The sequence below is a fragment of the Sphaeramia orbicularis genome, chromosome 10, assembly GCF_902148855.1.
Source record: "Sphaeramia orbicularis chromosome 10, fSphaOr1.1, whole genome shotgun sequence".
NCBI classification, from domain to species: Eukaryota; Metazoa; Chordata; class Actinopteri; order Kurtiformes; family Apogonidae; genus Sphaeramia; species Sphaeramia orbicularis.
Genome location: NC_043966.1, coordinates 17,032,891 through 17,059,016, shown reverse-complemented (window position 1 = coordinate 17,059,016; position 26,126 = coordinate 17,032,891). Strand labels below are relative to the sequence as shown.

At 38.9% G+C, this 26,126-nt stretch overlaps 1 protein-coding gene across 1 annotated transcript in view; it reads right to left on the bottom strand.

The window, feature by feature from the left end:
* The window catches only part of pcgf3 (polycomb group ring finger 3), a 73,750-nt gene that overhangs the window by 31,161 nt on the left and 16,463 nt on the right, over positions 1-26,126 (bottom strand). The window contains exons 2-4 of the mRNA XM_030146217.1: positions 15,893-16,002; positions 11,235-11,352; positions 932-1,028 (exon numbers count right to left, since the gene is read on the bottom strand). Of these exons, the coding sequence (XP_030002077.1) occupies positions 932-1,028; positions 11,235-11,352; positions 15,893-15,907 (230 nt within the window). The 5' untranslated portion in view covers positions 15,908-16,002. The remainder of the gene's footprint in view (positions 1-931; positions 1,029-11,234; positions 11,353-15,892; positions 16,003-26,126) is intronic.

The following is a 26,126-nucleotide window of genomic DNA, read 5'->3' as shown; positions in this document are numbered from 1 at the left end:
AATTCAGGTCAATGCTGAAAACAGCATTGTTTTAAATTGCCTTAAATATACAAAATGGAAAAAAACCCCAAAAAAAACAGAAGAAAGCAGGGAGGAAAAACCTCTACAGAAGGAAAAACTTCGAACACAGCTGGGCTCTGGGTTGGCAGTTCTCTCTAATGGTTTGGTTTAGGTTTAGTCCTACCATTAAAAGAAGACATGCTGACTGTTGTTTTAAGTCAATACTGGAAGGATATAAATAAGTTCATAAAATAGGCTAAAAGTCTACAGGTGCAAAGAAAACAGGGGTTTAAAATCCAAGTGATAATTTTTACAGTGTTTTATAAAGAGCACAAAACAGAAATACAATTCAGTTCAAGAAGTCAAATGTGTAAAGTTACGAACATAATAAAACAATGCTGTTTTCAGTCATTTAGATTTAAAAGTCTGGCTTCTTTCAAACTACTTTCACAATCATTTGGAGTAAATGCCTTCAGTTGTTGCCACACAATGTTTGATTCTCCACCCTGTGATTATGTTTACACATCATTTTCAGAAATGGTTCAAGGGAGAAAAAACAAAAAACACACAGACTACCCTCAGCAGAGAGGAAAGATGCTCCTCCGTTCTGCAGAGAAAGAAAAATGAGATGGAAGGAGGCGAGCAGCACTTTGCTCCTTGGTCTGTAGTTTGTTGTTTACTGTCAGTGTTCCACTGATGCCCCAGAGGCAGCGAGCAGCTCTGCACTCTGATGTATACTGTCAAAATGTCAGTGTGTGTGTGTCAGTACGGACATGGATGTGCATGTGAATGTGTGTGTGTGCGCTGCACTATATGTCTGTGAGGGAGTAAAGAAGCCTTGAGAGAAAAGGAGAGTAATGTACAAGATGGAAATCAAGACTGGAGGAGGAGCGTGTCTGTGTACAGAGGTCTGCAGCGGCTTTTCACTTACCCGATATACTGCAGTGGATGGCTCTGATGAATAACAATCCTACACGTAGGACACGTGTTGTTCTCCTCCAGATACTTCACTAGACAGCTTCTACAGACTACACACACACAGGAAACATATGGTTAGTCTTTGGGTTACACATTTTATAAATCATGCATCACATTTTTTTTTTTTTTTTAACTTTCTAAAACACTTTTACAGTACAGTAACAACAACAACAAAAAAAAAAGCACAAAACAACAAGGGGGGGATGCTGTTCCTTATGCACTTGTCTGCTTTTCTGCATCAGATCTGGTAAAAAAAATTAGTGTCCTTGAATATGATCCGTTTCTCCCATCTTCGATTAAAAATTCCCAACTTAATCCTCAGATGAAATGGTAATTTTTCCACGGTATATATTTCCTCTATAATGTCCAGCCATTGATTTGGTCGAAGAGGGTCACTTTTTAACCAGTTCCTTGTGACAACATTTTTGCAGGCAAGAATTAATATTTTAAATAAGTAAACGTCTTCTCTTTTAATTACATCATCATCATCATCATCAGGTATTAGACCCAAGTGGATAGTCTTTGGGTCCACTGGAATTTTATAATGTAAAATGACCTCCATTGCCTGAACAACACCGTTCCAAAAGCGTATACTGTTTTTGGAAACTGTTCTACTGACAAATGTCTTACTTTTTCTACAGAACCCCTGTTTATCTGTTGCAGACTAAACACGGCAATAACTCTACATGACTTGAAGACTGATTAACTCCAAATACTCAACACAAAATTAGCATCTAATCCTGCAACTGGAAGTGATTTGAGGAAACTTCACTGTTTCTTTGCACTGTTCGGAATCTATGAATTAAATTATGTTTAACAACTGCAGGCAATTTAGATGATCAGCTCAAACACTCAGTGGTAAAACCACTGATTTCCTGCAGTTTTCTAAATAAAACTCTACACAGATTGTCACCACACCACTAAAACACAAAAGTTCCCTATTAATGTATTCATACAATTGCTTTATAAATCAGTTACTTGCCCTTTGTCTAGTGACACCCTGAGACAGCGAAAGTGTTTATATACAGAAATAAGGAGCTCAGTAGTATTTGGGTGATCTTCGCTGCATAATAAGCTTTATAGCTCAAAGCGTTTTACATAAAAGGAACTTAGATGCAACAAGAAATGGACATAGAATGAGAATAAAACAAGCTTTGAATGCCATAATTAACAAAGCATGAGACAGAATAAAACCAACTTCATTATATAAATGATGAGAATGCATAAAAGGAGCCAAAGCAGTGTATATATGCAAAAGAGAACTTCAGGAAGGTCATATCTAGATAAATGCTCAAGTGAAAAGACGCATGTTCAGCTTTCATTTAAAAATATTTATCCAAATGCCTGTAGGTTGTGCATTTTCTTTCGGCTGTGAATAGGAATGTCCAATAAACCATTTAATAAGGGAGTCGGAACAGAAATGTATCCGAGTTGTAGACCATTAAGGGTTGTGTGTATAGGGAGGAGGACATTAAAATCAACTAAATGCTGAAGGAAGCTGAAGAAGAGCTGCTAAAACTGGACTTATGTGTCTGTGAGCCTAATTTTTCTACCTCTGTTTTCTGGCTCCCCCTTAAGTCTAGAATAAAAGCACTAAAAAAAGCTACCATGTATAATATCCCATGAAAATATATGTTCAAATATTTATTTTGTCTGAATAACAGCCCCGGTGTTCAGTCTGCAATGTTACGAAACAGCAAAAACACTGACATCTCCACCTTTGAGAGACTGCAAACAGCTGCAATAAGAGTAATAAGTCATTAGTCAACATCAATTATTTACACCTAAACGGACTTCACCTCTGTAGTCCTGTGTGTACACAATAAAAGATAAACTGTAGTATTCCCTGCATGTGGGTCTGTGATAAATCCCTACAGCTGACATTTTTATTGCGGTGGAACTTTCAGTGTCAGAACAGCTGCACCGGCGACGTGATGTGAATCTCTGTCGACTCAACAAAAGGTGGAGCTCATTTAATGGTGAGAGGGTGAATCGGTCTCTTGTCTAGGTTCTGGTGTTTACCTCAGCTAGCGAGGCCCTCATCTGTGGTGACTGGGTTCCCTCTGGTGGACACTACAAGTATTACACTGTGGATCACCTTGTCAGTGTGTTGCAAATGGGATGTTGTCATTAAATACAACCTGCTTCTTATAATTCACAGAATGGTTTTAACCCATAAAGACCCAGTGCTACTTTTATGGCAGTTCCCAAATAATTTTTTTTCTCTCTATTTAACCTTCCTTAAGCAATATCACCATCATTTATAATATTATCCTCCATATTTTGCATTTTTCACTGTGAATCATGTATTTTCCTATATTTATATCTGATTTATCTTTTTTTTTTTTTCATTTTATTCATTTATTTAGACTGGGACAATGCACAATATACATTAACCTTAAAAAGGAGAGATGTAGTGAGCCAGGTTCTAGCACTAGTGCTAATTTCCACCTGTATCCGATTTAGATGTTCATGAAAACTCAGTAAATTCAAAGATTATTATAGCAAAGCAGAAAACTGAAGAAAAAGTGAGTTTTCAGCAACGATATCAATAACTTAACATAAATCAAGTATGTCCATCCACCGTCATTGATCCAACTCCATGGGTTTTACTGGTGAATCAATGTCATAGAAGATGACGGTGTTTCCATGTTCACTATGGAGCCTCTGAACGTCCAAATGGGTCATATCTGATGACCATAAAAATGTGGCAAACTGCATTTTATACCAATTATTTACATGTATTGATAGGATTAGTGGATCAGCAGGTATTAAACATTTTAGATCGGTAGATGGTTTTGTCACCATTGGAGGTTTGGGTCTTTATGGGTTAAGTTTCTGTTTTTTGCAGCAAACAATGGCACTAAGCCCACATTCACAATGCAGAAAAAAGCAACCCATATTGTACAGATACACCCCTGATGTTTTCAAATCATGACTTATGGCTTTAGCTTGACATTCTGAGCTGGTGAGAGTCACTTGGTGATGACAAACAGAGGATTTTGAGTTTGGAAATCCATTTCAGTAAAGCCAGTCACATCAAAATCCTACCAGTTTGATCTATACACAGAAACTGGCATCTACTGCTACAAAATGAAAAAGCAAAATAACTGAACTTCACTCAGTTTCTCCCCCATCCTCGTCTTTTGCTCACAAACTCAGTGGTTTCAGTCATTTATGAACTTATAAATAAAACCATGAGCACTGAGCTCACTGTCCTTTATTTTCTTATATACATGTACAACTGCACACTGCATGTAGCATCTTCATTATTGTTCTTTTGTACATGCAGGCCAGTTTTGGACATCAGCTATATGGGTGCTTCTATGAAACTGGGTTTATTTTGGTATCTGGCCCTTTGCCAGCTTTTTAGACCCAATAATAAAAGAGAAATTTAGCCATATTTCCCCCCCAGGATGTGCTTAATGATGACCTCAGATAAATGCAAACAAAAAATTATACTCTTGCTCTGAGCCATCCCAAAATTACTGAATTTTTAATAAAATATTGGGGCCAAAAATAGGACCAAAATTGGAACAGGAAAAGTTACCTAGGTGTCAGTGTCTTTATTTATAACAGTATCTAAGACCATTTCAGGCCATGTAATCATGATAAAATGTACTGTGTTAAATTTGAGGATCTTAGCGGTTTTTGTAATCTAGACATGTGGGTTTTTCATGAATCAGCAGTTTCATTCCAGGTTCGTGTAACCCATCGTGTCCACTTGAGTTACATGTGGAACCTGCCCATTTAAACACAAATAAATCAAGAGTGATTTTGCACCAGTGGTCATTTTTGTGAAACACTTTGCCTTGCATAATTACTTCGATTCTCAAAATGTACCTGTGAGAGAATAAAAACATATTCCAAAAATAGTAGCACATAATTTTTGTGTCCTGTTTTTTTTTTTTTAAGATAAAAATATAAAAAATATAAAAGTGTTTTTTCTGAAAAATAGTTTCCCTTCCATCTCTGTAAATATTTATTTTTAAAATAGACCCAAAGTGCTTCTAAACTTGCTTCATAACATAGGTCTAAATCTTGCTTGAATTTTTAGACCCACATCCTGTTTTTAGAGACCAGTTACATAGAAGCACCCATGTGGCCACTATTGAAACATAAGGACAGAAGCCAAAAAAAAAACAAACACAATCGACCTCAACAATAAATTCAAACTGAGCCTTAACACTTGCAGAGTGGCTATAACCATTGAGAAGATAAAGTTTCATTTTCTCCACCAAGGACGTTATGTGATTGCTCCTGCCTGTCTGACGACAGGATTACAAACTACAGCACAGATTTTCCTTTAACTTAGAGGGGGTAGAGAGGAGGTCAAGGATGGACCTCTTACAATTTGGAGTAGATCCATAAAGAGAAGCAAGGGAATAGTTTGTCACTTACTTTAATATTGTAGGACTCAAGGTAATGTGGAGCTTAAAATGATGACAAATTAATAACACTGGCATCAGATGACAAAAATGAGGGAAATGTGCTATAATGTGCAGATTGTTTGTGGTGTAACAATACTACTGAGAAGCATGGAGATTGTTGGCCTTGGTGTGAGTCTGTGCATGTGCACACTTAGTTTCTATCTGTTCCAGATGCTGACTGACTATACACTGGTTTGATTAGATCAGGGGTGTCAAATTCATTTTAGTTCAGGGGCCACATACAGGTCAATATAATCTCAAGTGGGTCAGACCAGTAAAATAATAACAGTGAAAAAAGTAAAATTATAGTATGAAAATGTTCACACAACTACCTGACATTTCTTAGGAAAACTAAGTGTAATTTTAACATTATTATGTCTCAGCTTATCATTTACACGTGTTACAGATCACAGTGGATCTACAAAGGCACAGAACATTTAGTTACAGGCATAACATTGTTAAAATAGGATTTACTTCTCTTAAGACATTTCATGTTCTTCATATTTGTTCAGGCTATTCACATTTTTTGACAATAGAGGGAAAATTTTGGAGTTGTCAGTATTTGTAACATTATTAGGATAGTATTTTACTTGAAATTACATTGGGCTGGATGTGGCACCTGAACTACAATGATTTTGACAACCATGATTGTTATTCAGCCGTCCATCCTCTGCACCGCTTTATCCTTATGAGGGCAATGTTTTGGGCAAAGTCAGGGTACACTTAAGCCCCTTGTACACAGCACTTCTGTTGTGAGAATATTTCGCCTTTATTCCCGAATGACGTCTGTGTAAACGAAATGGTGGGATCATTTGGTCCAACCTCTGTCAAGGCTTTGTAACGCTTCTGGAGGGTACTAACAGCCATGATAAAGGAATCATGATTTTGGAATGCTATGTAAAAGGAACACCTCTCATTCTGCAACTAAGGTGTCATTTTAATGATGTATTGCATGTGCAACCCCTGCACTGGAGGGATTTAAAAATGAGCATGGGCCATGTACAGAAAACAAACATATCAATGCAACCAGAAAAATGTTAAACTGGGGATCCACGAATCATTGTCACTTCGGCCGCCAGACTCTATCCATGCTAACTTTTGTGCAACGGTGAAAGACGGGCCAACTATGGAGAGGTTAGCAGCCCGGCTATGCTCGTAGTATTTCTGAGGCGGACATGATATGTCACACTATACGCTGCGCTGCGTCACTACCCCTTTGATTCCGAAACGTAGGTCCGCTGTGTAAAAGTCCAGCCTGTCTCACGTCTGTTAAAAAAAGGTGGGATCACCATCTCAACTTTTTTCCTGTGATCTCTATGTAAAAGTGGCTATGGAGACAAACAACCAATCACTCTCAGTAACCTACAGGCAATTTAGATTAACCAATTTACCTACAGTCGCAGAAAAAATTATTAGACCACCCTTGTTTTCTTCAATTTCTTGGTTGTTTTAAAGGCTGGTACAACTAAAGGTACATTTGTTTGGACAAATATAATAACAAAAATAGCTCATAGGAGTTTAATTTCAGAGCTCATATCTATCCATTTTCCATAGTTTTCTTGATAATAACCAAAATCACTTCAGTTCTTACATCAATAGCTATGGCACTGTACTGACAAAAACAGTGCTTTTAGGCATTCCATGTTTTCTTTTCTGTCTGTTTTAGTCACATGATGCACACAGGAGTTAGTACTTGATTGCACAACCTTTGTTTTCGATGACTTTTGATGGTCTAATAATTTTTTCCATGACTGTATTAGTGCATGTCTTTGTATGGTAGGATGAAGCCAGAGTACCCAAAGAGAACCCAAACAAACACAGGGAGAACATGCCAATTCCACACAGGAAGGTCCTTGTTGCTGTGAGGTGACATTGCCATCTATCCACTGCACCACTGTGTTGCCCTATGGTTGTTAATATATTTCAATTCTTCCTAAGGGCCAGATTGGACCCTTTGGCGGGCCGGTTTTGGCCCACGAACCATATGTTTGACACCCCTGGATTAGATTATTCTCACTGTCCTGAATCCCAAATGCACAGCACTGGGAATAAATGTGTCAAGTTCAATTAACTGCTCCAGCCTCTGCAGGAGACAGAGTGGCCTCCAGCTCAGAATCCACACACCCCTCTTATTATGCACCGGGCCGATATGATTTCACAACCCATGAAAAAACCCAACAACATCCAGTGTGTACATGACAAACCACTGGAGCCTGGCTTCATGTCAGTAAAGCCCTTATGTTAGTTTTCACAGACTCTGTGCCCTCTAATAGACTCTAATGACTCGGCCAAATCTCATGTGAGCATTGAAGGGCACTTCAGGTCGCAGATGAGGCACTCAGGCTCAAGTCCAGTCAACTCAGTGACTCCCAGGCCAAACAAACAGCTGATCCCCATCCGCACCTCTTCCTCTCATTTCAACAAGCTGTAAAACATGTGCAGCCCATGCAAGAAACTATCTGCTAGTGCACTGGACTACGCATCAAAGCATGTGATGAATTTAAAAAAAAAAAAAAAAAAAAAAAAAAAAGAGATGAGGTTGCAGAATTTGAGTCAGGAAGTGTGTGCGTAGACAGTTGGGGAAATTTGGAGGGAGTTCAGATCTTAAGAGCAATGAAAGATCCCACTAGAGTATTTTTGATTTATTAATTTTGACTTACTGAACATTAACTGGCCACTTGACTGGCTCAAGAGCTTCATATCTGCTCTTCACTGTGAGAATGGTGTGAATTCACTGGTTCAATCCCTATATTCCAAATAAGAATCTCTCATCAAGTCAAAGCTACTGTACTTTCAAGACCCCTTTACAAAATAACTAATGGAAGCATTGTTCTCTGTAAATGTGTGCCCTATTCACTTTATAAACTTGGGTTTACGCACATAATTCTGAGTAAATTTCTTTACTTCCCCTTTTCTTCCTTCTGTAAAAACAAAAAAAAACAAAAAAAAAATTATGAAACTGCGGTTAAACTCAAAAGAAATAAGGAACTAAACAAAACTTAAAAATCATATGACTGACTCTGGTGAGCAAGTTCTACGTTTACAGGATCAAAACAGTTTTCCTCTGCACTGTTGAAAAACACTTATTAAGGATCCTTTTTTTCCTTTTTTTTTTTCTTTTTTTTTTAATTCACTTTTGATTACAGTGACATTTTATATACAAATGTGTCTGCTGTGACTCTTAAGCCATTGGACCAGATGTTTCAAGTTAGTCTTTTCTCAAAGCTTTACCAGAGAAACTACAGAGAAATACGCAGTATATCCTCAGCTAAAGATGTAGATTTGTGTCCCAACTCATTACACTTTCTGATTATATTTCCTCATGTTGTAACATATGTTAAAATAAGACACAAACAGGATTTTGACTTAAAATCCAATCAACCAATTTCTTCTTCTTTTTTTTTTTAATTGTTATTTATTTAATGTTATTTTATTTAGCCTATTTATTTATTTTTTCACATCTAGAATTTGTGTGAATGCCATGTGCCTCCTGTTCATATTCCTGATGCGTTTGTGTGTGTGTTTATTTATTTTTCATGTTTATGTTTATATCCAAGTTGGGGGTGGGGACTTATGTTAAGAGGGACTGTAAAAAGGCATGTCTGAAAAGCCCAACCAGGGGCTGGAGTTGCACACTAGCTAAACATCAGATGTTCTATAGATCAACTATGTTTCACTATATGTCCTGATAAAAAAAGTGAATGAATGAATGAATGACCCTGCGTCAGTTTATGTCCGAGGCTATATAAAGTATTGATTGATAGTGTTGGTACAACAATAAAGCATTTAATAAAAACTATTAAAAGTAAATGACTGATGAGCATATTTTGTGCCGCATCGTGGATTTTTAACCAACAGTGTAAAGAAGCTAAGCTGAGGCTGGAGGACTTTTACACCACACGATAGCCAAAGCTCGGAGCAGACACTATAATGACTGTGACTACTGATGGAGACGGATGGCTTTGTCCCAGCTTATTGAACACACCCAGCTAATGATGTACCATCCCAAGAATGAGAGATGACATGGTCTCACCTTCGTAGGAGGCCTAATAAATGTGCAGATTACCCTGAGGTGACAGGGATTTTCTGCGATCTAAGAGTCTGTGTGGTCACTTCAGCATTCAGTAGCTGCTGTTACATGTTTAACATTTTTCCAACCTGACTAACATTATCCAGATTAGATTCCCACTTTAACATCTGTGTTAACGTCAGATTGTTTTTGCATACAATGTGAGAGAAAAGCCTAACTATTCAAGAGTCAAATCTTTCAAGTGCAGTTTTTCTGACATGTAGATTTTAACCAAAGAAATTAAGCGCTTACGTGGTTTTCAGGTGATGATCTGAATCTCTCCTAAAAAGGTTTACACCATCCCTCGCAACCCAATTGAACATTCCTTATGATCAGGCCTGTCTCTTCTGGTTAGAGCAACATAATATATTATTTGAAAATCGTCATTGCAATGTATGTGTGCACAATAGTCACATCGCAGGTCCTGCAATGTAGGAGGTAAATGAATTCGACATGTTCTCATCTAATTTCAACCTGGGTACCTGACACACACTGCGCACAGCAATCCACCAATCACAACTGTTCTTAATCAGTTTGCCAAGGGAGACCACGCCCCTGCACATGGAGTGAGGTGCTGGTAACAACATTGAAAAATGAGCAACAAACAAGAGAAAATCACCAAGAACTAAGACTTGGTGCCAAAAAGAAAAGCAACATCTGTTATCTGGAATCATTTCGTCTACAAGAAGGATGACACTGAAACATGCGTTCTGTGTCGACAGTGCCTTAACGCACCTGTCGCCACAATGAGAGGTAACAATTAATTTGTTTGACCATTTACGTCGGCACCACACAGCTATTATATCATCCTGAGCACTTTTTTCTCGTATCGTAGGGTTTAAAAAAAATAAAAAATAAAAAATCGCAATGTCAGTTTTTTTCCAATATCGTGCAGCCCTGCTTCTAGTGGATACGCAAGACATATTTATTCTATTATCCCTATGGTTAATGGACTATTAGGGTCCATATGAATGTATCTCATGACCACCTTTATCAATTTTATTATTCCATCTTATTCTTAATTATTCTAAGTAAGCCAAGTGAGGCTTTTCAGAGGATTTTATTGAGTAATAAAGTGCTTATTGCCATGATTATTTCTATTTTTTCAGGTTGAGGAACAGAATGACTACACATAAAGTTTGACAGTCAACACCAAATCTTCACAACAGACAATTAATATCCAAACTAATTGTGTATGCTTCATTTGAGTTGATTAAATTAGAAAAGGTTGCATCAGTTTGATCAACTCAGTCCTTTGTTGAGTAAGAGACAAATCTTTCCAAATTCTGCATAATGAAGGTTTGCTTTTGTGTTGAGCTGTTTGTACAAGATCATGACGATTGTTTAGGCAAATTGAGCAATCAACCAATTTTAAAAAGGATCCTCTAGGAATGCACAGTACTTCAACACTGGATGAATTCAATAGAAGCAATTCATACAGAAAGAAATAAACGGATTAAGTGTCAATGACAACAACACAGTTGCATAAAAAAAGCGCTTCTAGAAAGAGCTCCACACATCACAGATGCATTTTTCTGGCTTTTCACTGTATCCCCTCAGGTACAAGTCTGAAACCAGGAGGTAACACCTTTTAGCCAAAACCCTGAGGGACACAGACAGCTGGTGTGTGTTTGTGTGTGTGCAAAACAAGAGGAACTGGGGAGACAGAAACAAGAGTAGAGTTGACAATAACAGAAGAGAGGCACAGGCGAGAAAAGCCGCCAAGAGTGTGCGTTTGTGTGGGAGGAGGGACGTACAGGTGTGTAAGCACTCGGTGACGGTGGTGGCGTCGATCAGGTAGCCCTCACACAAACGGCACGTGATGTGGGCATTGATGTGACACAGCTTTATCTTCCTCGTCAGCATGTCGGGGTTCTGTGGGAGAAGGATCACAACGTTCGTGATTAAAGCAAACTGTGGAAAATAAAAAAAAAACAAAACTCCACATTAGTTACGTTTCATTAGTAAGAAATATCATAGTATTTCTCAATGTTAATATCTGAGAGGGGTTTCAAATGTCAATACAATATGTGGACATTTACTTGCAATAAAATCTCACTGAGAGCACAACTCCCAGCAGCTGCATTATAACTGTAATTACAGCCACACAACACTGGATATTATCGCTGCATTTTATGTCCACTAGCACCGCTTCGTTGTTTTTCTGTGCTGCTTTTATTGCCGTTTTCTGTTTCTGGTTGTATGTCAGTGACGGAAAGCAGAAGCAGTTTTGCTGGTGGTCTGCTGGTGTTCACATTGCAAACGACAACAAATTTTAGTGGGTTATTAAAAAGGGGTTTTAGTTCCATTTCATTTATTTTCTCCAATTAGATTCTTATTTTTTGAGGATAAGTACATGGTCATCAGTGGCTTCATTTTCCCCCATAATACCCCATTTACAGGTATTATTCAATCTTCCCTTCACCACCGTCCAATAGATTAAAATACAGGGGTTGGACAAAATAATGGAAACACCTTAAAAAATCAACAAAATATAATTTAATATGGTGTAGGTCCGCCTTTTGCGGCAATTACAGCCTCAATTCTCCGAGGTATTGATTCATACAACTTGTGAATTGTTTCCAAAGGAATTTTAAGCCATTCTTCAGTTAGAATACCCTCCAACTCTTTTAGAGACGATGGCGGTGGAAATCGACGTCTTACTTGAATCTCTAAAACTGACCATAAATGCTCAATAATGTTGAGGTCTGGGGACTGTGCCGGCCATACGAGATGCTCAACTTCATTAGAATGTTCCTCATGCCATTCTTTAACAATTCTAGCTGTATGGATTGGAGCATTATCATCTTGAGGTGAAGGTGTTTCCATTATTTTGTCCAACCCCTGTACCATGTCTATCATTATCACCAGTTCCATAAAAAGGAGATGATATAACACCAGATCTGACCTCATTCGGCTTCCTGTCCCTTTTCACACAGACATTAAAATTTTATTGTTTACCTTTCAAGGTTTTTCAGTTGACTTGCCTCCTAACAAAAGCGTCTAAACCCATGTGAATACTCTTAGTCACAAAATGGGAACAACCAAAAACTAACATGCTTTTGCATTCCAGACTCCAGAACGCCTTACCTGCTGAGATTAGATTAACAAAACCTATAGCTTTTATATATCTAAAAAGTAGCTTTAATGTGTGTGAGGAATTGCAGCAGTTTTATCATTATATTTTTGTGAAGCTCTTGGTAAAATTAAAAAAAAAAAAGTGCAATATAACAAAAGCTGAATTTCATTATGTTCTTAATGCTGCTGTTCTGTTAATCACTCTGAAGAGATTCTAAAACCTGATTATACAACACCTCCACAAACTGCAATATTCAGGCTTTACTTGTATTGTATTTGCACCACAGTGGCGTCTCTACACAACCAGACAGGCTTTGCTGACAGGCTGCGACAGGCCACTGATGGTGATTCACGATATTAAAGATGTGCATGAGTGATGTGGAGATCAGTGATTTGAAGGACAGACACCAAGTACGTTAAGTAGGTGAGTGAGTAAGTGAGTGACTAATTCTGCATACAATATGAACAAGTGACTGGGAGCCCACTCCAACAGAGCTGAGCAAACAGAAACTCAGACGCTGTATAATCAGCACGATAATACATGATAAGTATTGTTTCTGCCCTGTTGATTGGACTCCAGTTGTGGTTTGGACTCAAAGCAAACACATATTTCTTATGTTTAGAATTGAGACTGGATAAAAACACTTCATGTACACATCAGGTTTTGTTTTGTTTTGGTTTTTTTTTTTTTGCAATTCAGCTTTAGTTTTCCAGATTTTAGAATGAATGCTTTGATTAAGAGACACTGATATGGCAGAATGGGGGAAAAAAAAAAAAAAATATATATATATATATATATATATATATATATATATATATATATATATATATATATATATATATATATATATATATATATATATATATGACATCAGATATGATTTACAAACCCATTGTTTATCTCATATTGGCCAAAGCGGTTCAAGTCATATTTTGAATCATGACTGTGGCTGATTTTGCCAGCAATTCTATTTAGTTTTAGTTTCATCGTAGTTGTTTTAGTGGTCGTGCTTTTTGAAACTTGATTTGACTTGCACGCCACTTAAAGTTACTTTCACTTCTACTTATTAACCAATGACACTACATAAAATTCAATTTCAGTTAGATAAAAATATATATAAAAACAAAAAAAGTAATTTCAACTACATAACACATCCAATACCACTATAGGAGGATGATTCACTGGCCTCATGGTTCCATTATGATTCATCGTAATGGCCATATACTCAGTTTTCTATAATCTTGCATAAGCATATTTATTTTTACATCTAAATCTCCACTTAGTCTTATCAAGAATGGGTTATTTAAAAAAACAAACACAAAAAACACACAATCAGACTACAGCCATCTGGAATATAAACAGCTGCATTTTCCCCTAGCGGCATCTGTGTGAGCCACTTTAATCTGTAACGGACAAAACCCTCATCTGTGTGCCGACAATGCATTTTAAGTGGAGCTGAAAATACAGGTTGTTTTCACATAGCAGCTGTAAGACAGGCCACTTCCTGAAATAAACTTTACTGACTACATCCCATTACCTGAGCTTTGGTTTAGTTGTAGCATGCAGGTATATCCATGTTTCTATAAAGTGGCTTTGTGATGGGAGCGTAAACAGTGACTCGACAGGTGGTGAAACCTGGGGTTTTCTACGACCAAATGTGGCTAAAACTCCCTGACTATAAGGGTTCGCACAAACACGGGTCACAGGGCGAGCCTCTTAAAGATAAAGCTGGACAGAAAATTTAACAGCACCTCTTCCAATCTTTTCCTTAAACTGGGCGAAGTGTTTATGGTTGCCCAGGTTGAAAACAGTCAACATACTTCCTCTGATTCATTGCATTTTTGTGAAAACAGACCTTACAAACAGCAAGTGTCTTGAGTAGTTCACGCTTCGTAGCAATTTCAGAAAATCTATAATGTGCCCAGAGGTCCACTTTCAGCATTCTGGGTGCGTTGTTTATTTGTTTATCACCTGCTGTGAGTTTCCACCACATCAACACAGAAGTGAAATCAACCAGAAGACAACCTACAATTCAATGCAAGACGGCAACAAAACTTTATAACTTTATTGCCCAGTCTGAAGCTGCAAAAACAGTATAGTATGAATTTTAATCTACGCTGCAGACTCAAGTATTGATTTACTACTCTGAGAAAATGCCACATCTCTGCCACAGAATGAAAAACTTGCACAAATACGGTCATGGTGATGAATGTGTTAATAAAGTCAGTTTATAACCATGAAAATATCTTGCTTTTGACTGTACCCTACAGAGACTTTCAGCTCATCTCTAAACGGCCTGGTTTTGAAAAATCTGAAGAAATTCAAAGGGAACATCAGAGTAGTCTTTTTAAAATCTCAAGTGCAGACAGAAAGCCTGAAGAGGCTGCTCGGCTGTCTGACTCCTGCGGTTCTCCACTGGGTGATAAGGTATCCGTCTTCCTGTTCGCAAATTCATTTTACTTGAAGCTCATCCTCTGAAACTGACTGATAGCGTCTGCTTCCACCAAATCAATTCTAGTACAATACCCCTGACTCTCAGTTCTAACCCTCTGACTGAATCCCTTTCTCCTACTTGTAGCACACCTATTTAAACAGAAAACAGCTTTTTGTCATTAAAATTGTAGAACAACAATACAAACGATTCTTTCCCTGTTAACAGACATAGACCAGGTTTCTTGTGGAGTGAACACATGACAAGTGACGAGCTGACTGGTCTGAAAATATGACAGGCTGACTACCTAACAGACTGCAACAACAGACAGTTTGCAGCCAAATGATGTGAAATTACCTCCAACCACTATTGAGGATAATGGCTGGTTGTGCCTGGTGAGTAACACTCTGAGACAGCTAACATCCATCATTTAGAGGCTCCAACCTGTTCTGAAACCCTCACTGACTGCTAAGTCTGTAACACAGCAAAGTGTCTGGACATTAAGACAGATAGGGAGACGCAGAAGACACCAGACGGACAATGACGGGATAATAACTCAGTCAGCTGTGGGTAGACAAAAAGGCTTAAATGAATGAAGATGCATCAGGGCGTTAGACATTTTGAGACCCTGAAAAACTAGGGTTAACTAATGTGAAAACATGTGCCAATAAAGAGACTTTGTTTTTAATGGCACTTACTGGTCCTTCGGTGATTGACAAACAACCTGTGGGAATGTAGGATTTACATTCTGCTTTAATGGATGGATGCCAGTTTTGAAGACACGGGGCTTCAAAAGGATGGATTTAGAGAAACTTTCCAAGGAGAAGAAGCAATTCCCAAAAACCAGGCATTATAAAAGAAGTATCTTCCAAATTCAAACCCTACAGGAATAGTGTGATTCTTACCCCTAACACCGCCATGCGTCGACTGTGGATGGTGCAGCAGCCACGACTTTTCCTGCGGTTGTGCAGCTGACGGGGTTAACTCCGCATCATGAAGAGCCTCTCATCGGGGCCTAGAGAAGAGGAAGGAAAAAAAAAATCTGTTAAAAAGCTTTCCCATGATATTGCATATTCAATATAAAACTGAAAAGCGGAAAGCAGTCTCAAAACTGGAAATCATTGTTCACGGAAGACCAAAGAATCGCCTCATCCTGACCTACAATCTAATATTTCATTGGACCACCTTTTCATCACATGCCTTCATTGTGGCACTGTGTTGATAACCTTATGAAATAGCCTATTTATTTTCCTTATGTTTTGCACATAACATAACTGAGCCTAAAACTGACCAACTGAAGCAACCGGATCATAGTTAATCTGATGGTTAAAATCTACTCAAACCTGTGATGTCTGATCAGCATTTCATTTCCATCTCAATACTTACTCTTCTTGGCAGTTTTATACTGTATTTATTGTATTAACAATGTGTTGTATGATGTACACTTGTATATAGTAATGTGCTTTATATACTGTATTGTCTTGTTTGTATGTTTAGTCTGTCTTTAAATGTTGAGGACTAAAGATGGAAAATAGCTTCCAGCTATAACTGGCATATTTATACAAAGTAATGTTTGTTGCACTGAGTGTTTATTAATATGCACTGTCCTCATCAAATAAACAAATAAAAGAAAAAGAATCTCATATCTACATATGCCAAAATGTTTACACCTTCTAAAAATGTAGTAACACAGTTCTTTTATTAGATTTTGAGGCAGACTTTATAAAGATTTCAAGGCCCCACTTATAGGCGACTCACATTATTAACCCCCCCCCCCCCCCAATAATCAATTGTTGAATTAAAAGCAAACCACCCAGACCAACCTGAAGGGCAAATACATTCTAGGATCAGCCACAGTAAGAAACAAAAACGCCACCTCATGTAAAGCCATTTTAAAACAAAGGTTAATGCTCCTGAATGTTGTCCTCCAGACCTCCAGACACAAAAAGATCCCCTTCTCCCAGCAGTGACTAGTCGTTGCATCATTTTGTGATTCATCTTTTAATTGTAGGAGTGCGACCACTCTAGTCACGATGGTGAAGGGAATGCCAGGCGAACCCACGGCTGTTTCATCCCACTCCAAACACACAGACGGACAGTTTTAAGAAAGGAAAAACCGGCTTTAAACTCTATGGTGACAATGCTAAGACTCTCAGCCGGTCTGTCTGCTCATCAGACCATGAAATTAGCCCAGTTATTCGACAGAGATGAAACATGGTGAGGGCAGCTGAGGACAGACTCGGTACTGCTGCCTATTAGAGAACCGCCATGCACTGATGGGCTTCACACAGATGTTATCGTCACATGGCACCCGGCGACTCCTCCTCTGTGATGTAATGTTTTATTTGTGCTGCGGTAGGGTCGACTATAGGGCATTGCACAGCCAGCGCTTCTGAAATAGAAGCTTAAAACCTTAGGGGAGTTTCTCTTTCTAATACATTTTTTCTGTATGAGGATATAGGTATGGGAAAGCAGAATTTGAAAAGCTTAACACAACATAAAGCAGAGGCAAACACTGAAATAAAATAAGCTGAAATAGCCAGCCGTAAAATGTGCAGCTTTGCTCATTATGAGTAACGGTGTAAAGAATTCTGAGAATAAGAACAGTCAGTTATGAAACACTGAGTAATAGACAAATGAGTCTGGCGTTTTAGCAGAGCATGTGCAAAACCTACACATCAACCACACATGATTGTAAAAAACTAGCACCCCTTCCCACCTTTTATAATACCACAGCAACTTTACACAGGCCTGAACAGAAGATGGGAATGGAAGATTAAACCTTAACTTGCATTCTAAACATAAGGCTCTACTTTCAATAATCATTTGTCTGCAGTGTTGTCTATTTATACCTCATTAAAAAGATACAGCTGGAAGATTGTGTTCCTCTCATGTATTTCTGCATATACAAATAATGTAGCTTGTGGTCACCAGATTCATTTTAAATCCTGAGTGAGCACTGATTCCTTTATTCCTGTCAACATAAATATTAGACCATGATAAGGACTAACATTTTGGATATCATACATTCTGTTGACAGGAAGAAAAAGTTATTTTTAAGTGGAAGGGGATTTCCAGCTCCAGGTGCCGCCGCTACTAGTACCACTACCACTACTACTGGTCGGTAACACAACTAAACTTTAAAAAATAAAACCATTTCTCCCCTGACAGATAGGTCTACTGTAGTTGGGGCCAAGAAAACAAGACTGTTCTGTCATAAACCCCTTACCATAACTTAAAACTAATTAAAGCAGAAATTAATTTGGTCTAAAGTCAACATTTCCATTATCGAACACAACTGTATGTTTTATGTATATTTATCAGACAGCTGAAATTACTTTATGTTGTTTAACCCATAATTTCCCAGTCTGCAGTGGAGTTGAGGTTTTCCCCGAGTTGCTGGTAGGATTAGCGTGGATAGTTTCACCATGCACTCTTCCCCAGTTCCACCCTGTTACTTCTGGCTCCAAAAAGCCAATATGGAAATGGCTAAATGATCCAGTGCCATAAAACAGCTGGTCAAGAAACAAATGGTGACAACAGCTTCCACTTTTCATATAAAGTGTGTGGGAGTAAATGATCACCACAGCTGTTTTGTTCTTCTGCCAGGGAAAGGTTGTCGTCCCTCATGATTATGTGAAGAGGTTTCTAAGGGTGTTTTCACACTGGGTATCTGGATCTGTGCTGTACCTGGATACGCTCACACCTTTCCTGCAGATGTTGCGTTCACAAGCCCGTACCGCGGCCTGTGCCTGAGTACAAGTGGGTGTTACAGGGCCGAAACAGTAGGTGGTGGTGTGGAAGGAATTCTGTCGCTATCCAACAAATGTGGAGGTCAGAAAAAGACAAACCCTTACGTCATCAACCAGCAACTGTTGTGTTCATTTGTCTACAATGGCAGCAAGACAGACAATACTTGTCTATCTGTTTGCCTGTTTGAGGCAAAGAGAAGAAGAGTAACCTTCGATGTCCCTCGTATCAATGAGTTGTTCAGTTGGTAAGGCGAGCCCATGCTACGCGGATCTGAGACTTTTTCAGGAGACAACAGGAGCGCCGTCTATGGTCTCATGGTGATTAAGTCACTTCTGTTGTCAGAGTGGTGATTAGGTCATGTCCATTCTCGGGCAGGGATCGCTTTCACACTCCAACGTACCGTACTGGAGTCCACACAGTCCGTACCAGGATTACCTTCTCAGCTAGACTCTGGTACAGTACTCGAGTACCAAACGTTTGCATTCACATTAATAAAATTAAGCAGACTTTGGGGTCCAACATATTCTGCTACAGACTCAAGTACACAGTGTGAAAACACCATCTGTGATTTCTCAACAAGCCAGAGCCATTTCTCAGTTAACCTATAGTTTTCTTGTATTTATGGGGTCACAGATAAAGCCATGGAACACACAAAGCACCAGGTGGGTTATTATTAGGTCTTCTGCTTCACTGCTGTACAAGCCACCTCTGTAAACACCTCTGACTCATAGTAAAGTTTAAAGAGAGCTATGTTGAGTAGACTTCATCTACTGCGTTTATGGTTCACTCACACTTCTGCTTTCTCTTTATTGCTGAATGACTTCACATAACATTTTACCAGCTACTAAAGCAGTGCACACAATGCTGGCACAGGAGTGGACTGCAACACACACACACACACACACACACACTTTTCTAAATCTTGGCTGATGAAAAACTCTATTCTTAACAGAATGGAGTAAAACAACATTGTGAACTAGGACTGTGACATAATTACACATGGTTTATCCAAATATAGAGCCCTAAAAATGCAATCATAAACCAACACATAATCTGTCATCTACACAGAATATTTAATAAGTATCATTAGGACACCAGTGATAATGAAAAATAAATCCATTTACTTTTTTTTTTTTTTTGACTAATCAGTTGATACTTTCAGCTTTTACCTGTCAGAGGTGGTGTTGAAGGTTGTATGCTAAAATATTTTCTTAGAAAGAAAGAGCAATAACAATAAAAATATTTACCAGTTAACGTGCTCTTTCAGTGATTAATCATTGAGGACGTGTTCTCTGCTGTGTGATTGTGGTCAAAGGGTGATGAGCATAAACCACTATAAAAAAAATACTTCTGAAGACATCAGAGGAAAGCAATCAGAGTGTCAGATACGTGGTTGTTCCCACTCTAGTGGCCTTTTTTAAAATCATGCTGTAGTGATTCACTATCAGACTGATCATCACATCCTCCTACTGAAACCTGTCCAACAGCAACAGTTTCCCACAAACCCTCTACATTCATGCCACCAGTATGTTTAGAAACCAGTCGTTCTGGTTTCATCAATTACTAACCATGGGGGGGGGGGGGGCGGCGGAAGAGAATCTGGAATAATAATGCCACAGCTGTGACTGTGTGAGTGTTGGAGGTTGTGAAGTTTTTAGTAAACAAACAAAAATTCAATTACAAATCTCAATATCATAAATAAGGACGTATGGGTGTACATATAAATAGGTTGAAAAACATCAAATCCTGCTAGAAATTACGCAGTTTGTGTTTTGGTATAATATTGCTTGATTTGTTAGATTTCTCGTCACTCATCTGCAGCAGTGGCAGCATCCATCTGTGCGTTTAAGTACTATTGGGGGTAGTCTGACTTTTAGGCTCAATTACATCAACTGAAAACAGAGCTGACTGTCTCCCTGACAAAAAGGATAGGGCAGGTCGAGGTTGAGAGTTTTAGTGATCTGAACTTTGTCCTTCACAGGGTCACATAGGCCAGCTGACCTTGTACATAGGAAAACTGCACAGATGAAACAGTATCCGCATTAAATGGGATTTTAGTTACTGCTAGGAGTCAATCCGGCCCTGTTTAATATCTCAAACATTTTGTACTCTGTAACCAAACATGCAGGAGAGAGGCTGAACAAGGAGAGAACACACCGTCATTCAGTTAAAATTAGTGTTTTGTTGTTGTGAGACTCAAACTAAATGTGTTGTCATTTCAGATATATTTTACTGCACAGTAAGAAATGTTTCATGTACAAATCAGTGAAGTACCAGATAAGCATCAAGTAACAGACAACAACCTCGAAACATAAGTACACATTTCCCACCAGGAAGTCATTTAGGTACTATGAATACGATATGTCATTTCTCAAGCACGTATTGTGAAGTAGTATTGGATCGTGGGAGTCATTTTCACTACAGAAAACTGCAGAAGTGAAAGTGGCAGAGGCCCATTAAAAATGAGGTGATGCAGTTCATAATGGAGGTAGGACAACACTGACAGACGATAATGATTCTGAACATGTCCTTTAACGTTATGTCAAACAGCTCTACATTGTCCAGCAGTAACAAAGTTTACGATGTCAAAAATGATCTAGCAGGTGTCTTCAGCTACAGGTAAAATGTTATAATTGGGCAGTAGGTGAAATAAAAATGTTAGCAGGAGGGGGAAATCTTCCACTTCAAACATCAATAATTATGGCCTCTCCTTTCCACAACCCTAGTTAAAACCCCATGGACAGCCACATCATTGTCTTTCATTCCAACAACTTTAAGCTCCCATTTAGTATTGTGCACACATTTAAATAGTGGTATTAGTGTGTACTACAACACAGAGGCCTTGCAGCTTCCAGGGCACAAACTCATTTAGAGCCAGTAATAATGTAATTCATGCCTTCACCAACACAAACGCAGACAGAAGTCCTCTGGAAAGAGCCAAGACTGAAGATTAACAACATTTGCAGTCAATCATGAGCTCAACAACTGTCTCAGTAGCCGATAAGTACACACTGAGACACAGACGCACACACACCCAGAGGGAAAACACACACTCACACACACTCTGGCATCACAAAGAGCCCCTGTTGGCCTGCCTGTGGGTATTGGAGTGTTTGGCCTCGGTATAAATTGGCTGCCAGCTGGAGCGACGGACACTGAAGGCCTGCATCGGAGGACGGAGCCAGGAGGAGAGGCCTCTTCTTGTTGTGGAAGCTTTGGCTTCACTTCAAACACACAAACGCCTGGGCCACACACACACACACACTTCCAAACTGATATAAACAGACATGCACACCAAAACACATACACACACACACTCACAAAAAAATGTAAATCCACTCTTGATGAGCTGCACATATTCACACATGCAGCAGCGACACACACACACTCACACACACACACTCACACACACACACACACTCATCCCCCGTCACACACACAGTTATTGTCTCCTCTTAATTCTGTTTGATGGCCCTCAATCCTCCAGCCAGGATTCGGTGCCTGGGGAAATCAGTCAGACAATAGATGCGATCCAAAGTGAAGCAGACTGCAGCAGGCCAGGAGGCCGCCCGCACTGCCAAGAAGCACCAACACTTGAATAATTGAGCTTTGAGTTAAGGCTGCGAAGGCCAGGAGTGGTGTTAGTGAGGCTAATGTGTAGTAGACGTCACAGGTCAAAGAAAACAGGCCCTAAAACTACACTTCTGTATCACCATAAGAAGCAATCTGAAGAAATATGCACACTAGGTCAGATTTTTTTGCAGAAATGCAACAATAAAGTGAGTAAAGCTGCAACTTTATAGAGCAACACCATTGTAAAGTTTGATGGAAAACAGTCAGTGGGGAAAAATATTTTTCTGATTTCAAGCATAAATGTAACAGTGCGAGCAGAGGAAGAATACATGAGATGGAGGACGATTATGTGTCAGCAAGTCTCTCCCAGAAGTGTGCAGAAAAGGATTCACAGATCTGATATCGTTGACATGATAGACAGTTTAACCAGCAGACAAAAACGACTTTTTATAAAGTATGTTCTTCTGCCAAATAAACCTCCAACATTTAACTCCCTGTACTTTTACTTCTTTCAACAGAAAGTGTTTATATCCGATCTTTGAACTCGCCAGAAGACATGGAAGGAACATTAAGTCTGTGGTGTGGAAAATTCCTAGATACAGACTATATTTCTGGTGACGTTCACAAGGATAAAGTAAGATTTAAGACTCACTATAGGTACAAACATAAAGACATCAAAGTGTGAATCTGAAATTTTCACACAAGAAAGGTGCTGCAAAAAAATGTAATAGGTGACAAACTATAGCACTACAATAGAACTGAGCCTATAAATTATAACTGCTTAAGGTGAGACACTACAGGTGAATAGGGTAAAATTTTAAAATAATAGATATCACCATGAAACTTCATCAATTGATTACTTACACAAATATGAAAAAAGTGTATTATAAGTTTTTGAAATCTGTATGTTTAATTATGCAAATTAAGCATTATCTCATTAAGTATACGTGCTTTTGCATATATTTTTGGGAGACAGACCTGAACATATGATTAAGCCAGGTGCAAAATTCTTTTTTGGTTTTTTTTTTTCCCCCCACACACAAGATGAAAAAAAAATTACAGAGGGATTTCAGGATGTCTGCCTTCATTACCTAGGATATCAAAATATACTGTCTTAAAAAAAAAATTAACTGATTTCTGACATATTTTTTTTTATCAAAATGTTACATAAATTAGGCCAGGAATGATTTATTAACAACTCCCTATGTAAATATCTTCAGAATGCTGCTAAGTGTACAACTGGAAAGTTTGGTGTACATAGGTGTTAGTAAGTAAGTAAGTAAGTAAATTTTATTTATAGAGCACTTTTCACAGACAGAGTCACAAAGTGCTTTATCAATTCAAATCAGAATCAAATTAAGTTTACAGAGACCCAACAGAATCCTTCAGGAGCAAACACTTGTGATTGGTGACAGTGGCGAGGAAAAACTTCCCTGTAACGGGCAGAAACCTCGAGCAGACCCCGACTCCTGAAGGATGGCTGTCTGCCTTGACCAGTTGGGGTTAAAGAGAGAGAGAGAGAGAGAGAGAGAGAGAGAAAGAGGAGAGAGAGAGAAAGAGAGAGAGAGAGAGAGAGAGAGAGACAGAAGACAGAGAGAGAGAGAGAGAGAGAGAGAGAGTTAAAGGAGGAGAAAAGAGAGAGCGATAAAGATATAGAGAGACTTGGGGGGGGGGGGGGATGACACATGGAGTACGTTATGATGAATACATAGAGTGTAATCAGTTTGTGGTGGCCCTGGGTCAGGTGGGAGACTAAAAAGCCTTTTTGAACAGGAGGGTTTTGAGGTGTTTCTTAAAGCTCTCTACAGAGTCCATGGACCGTAGGTGTAGAGGCAGGTCATTCCATAGACGTGGTGCCACAGCTTTAAAAGACCTGTCACCACGTGTGCTAAAACAGGTCCGTGGAACCCATCAGCAGGTGCTGTCCTGAAGACCTCAAGCTACGAGTCGAGCTGTAGGGCTGGATCAGGGAAGCAATGTATGCTACATAGGCTGAGATGTTTAGTGGAGAATAACAAAAAAATAATTTTGAGAAAACAGCATTTAAAGATTTAAAAAGGGGAATTTAATAGATTTTTATAGGAAACAATTGCTCAAAACAGAATAAATGCTCAGGCCCTCAGTAATAATAATATAGAATATTTCAAGCTCATGAAAACTGATTTAAACAACATGGCAAGCATATAAGGCCTACAGGGACGCACTGAAACCGATACCAGTATCGGGTATTGGTCCAATACTGAGTGCGTGTACAAATACTCGTACTCGTAAAGTGCTCCGATACAAACACACTGATACCACTTGACGGCAGAGTGACGTTCACTTCATAGTGCAGCAGGTATGTGGCTGAGGAGTAAGGTCACCAGTATGGAGATTTTTCAAAATAAATGACGAAAGCAACAGTGACTGAAAGTCACGTTAAAGACACGACGGATACGGACGGAGTGTATTGTCCGTCCTCTGTGTACATTCCATACGCAGTTCTGTCTGTTTTCTGGGAGTCTGCAGATGCGTACTCAGAGCCATAAAAAGATCATCATATTATCTTCTAAGGCCCTGTGTGTACCCAGATGGAGAAGTAGTACCACCAGGAACCGTGGAGGTAGCAGATCTTTTCAAAGAGCAACTGTGTGAGTTAATGAAAAACTACCAACATATTTATGACAACGACCCTCATCAATATCAACATTAGTATCCACATTAGTATTATGTCCTCTGTTGTTGCCACGTTTGCTATTATTGACTTTCTTCTTCTCAAAAAAACTTTACTCTTCTTCGTGAAATTTGTCCAGTATGGTTAATTAAGAGTGGCGCCCCCTGGTGCATTGGAGTGAGCATTTCTCAATGAATTCATTTAAATGTCAGTAGCAGCACTTTGTTACAGTCAGACTAATGACAATGACAATAAAGCACATTTTCAAAAGTAACTAAGAACTGTAATAGTATTATGAAGTACTCATATCCGTACTTGGTATCACCAAGTAGTCAAATGTAAGTACTTGTACTTGATGTGGAAAAAAGTGGTAGCGGTGCATACCTAAAGGCCTAGAACTGCAGTAACTCTACGAATTAACACTGGTGTATCATGCACAAAGTTGCCGACAAAACCCACGCTAGACAGTTGTATGGACACAGAACAAGACCAACAGTAGATGTCACAGCTTTCTAAAGGATCAATGTTTAGAAATAGACCCGATACAGCACAATTAGGGCACAAGAGATCACGTATCAATTCATTGAGAGGTGCAACATGCATAATCAGCCACTGCTGTGTGGCACACTCTAAACCCCTCCCGGTTTCCCAAGGTTATGGTCAGATGTGCTGCTTCCTGATCGTTCTTCAGCTAACCCAATAGATTGCTTTCGTTTTTCACATCTTGCAAGGTGCTATTGCTGCTTTCTTTTCCTTGAAAGATGTGGTGTTAGGGGCATTTTGGGAGGTTCTGCGGTAAGCTAAACGCGGAAGTGTCAGAGTACGCCCACATGATGAGTCTCAGCGAATCAGGTTAGCAGAAACCAGCAGTAGCCAACTGAGACTGAGATGTCGTCATTAGTATTAAATCCTCCTTTGGATATTCATGATTGGATAGGATAGGATAGGATAGGATAGGATAGGATAGGATAGGATAGGATAGGATAGGAAGAAAATGCCTTTATTTGGGTTACATAGCGTTGTGCAGGAGACTCCGAGCTTTACAACGATACTGGTCCTGACAGACTTAAGTAAACAGACGAAACTTGGCATATCGTGTTGGAATGACAACTTCCTGGTAAATTCGGGAGATACTTACTGCCACAAGTAAACAACCTGTA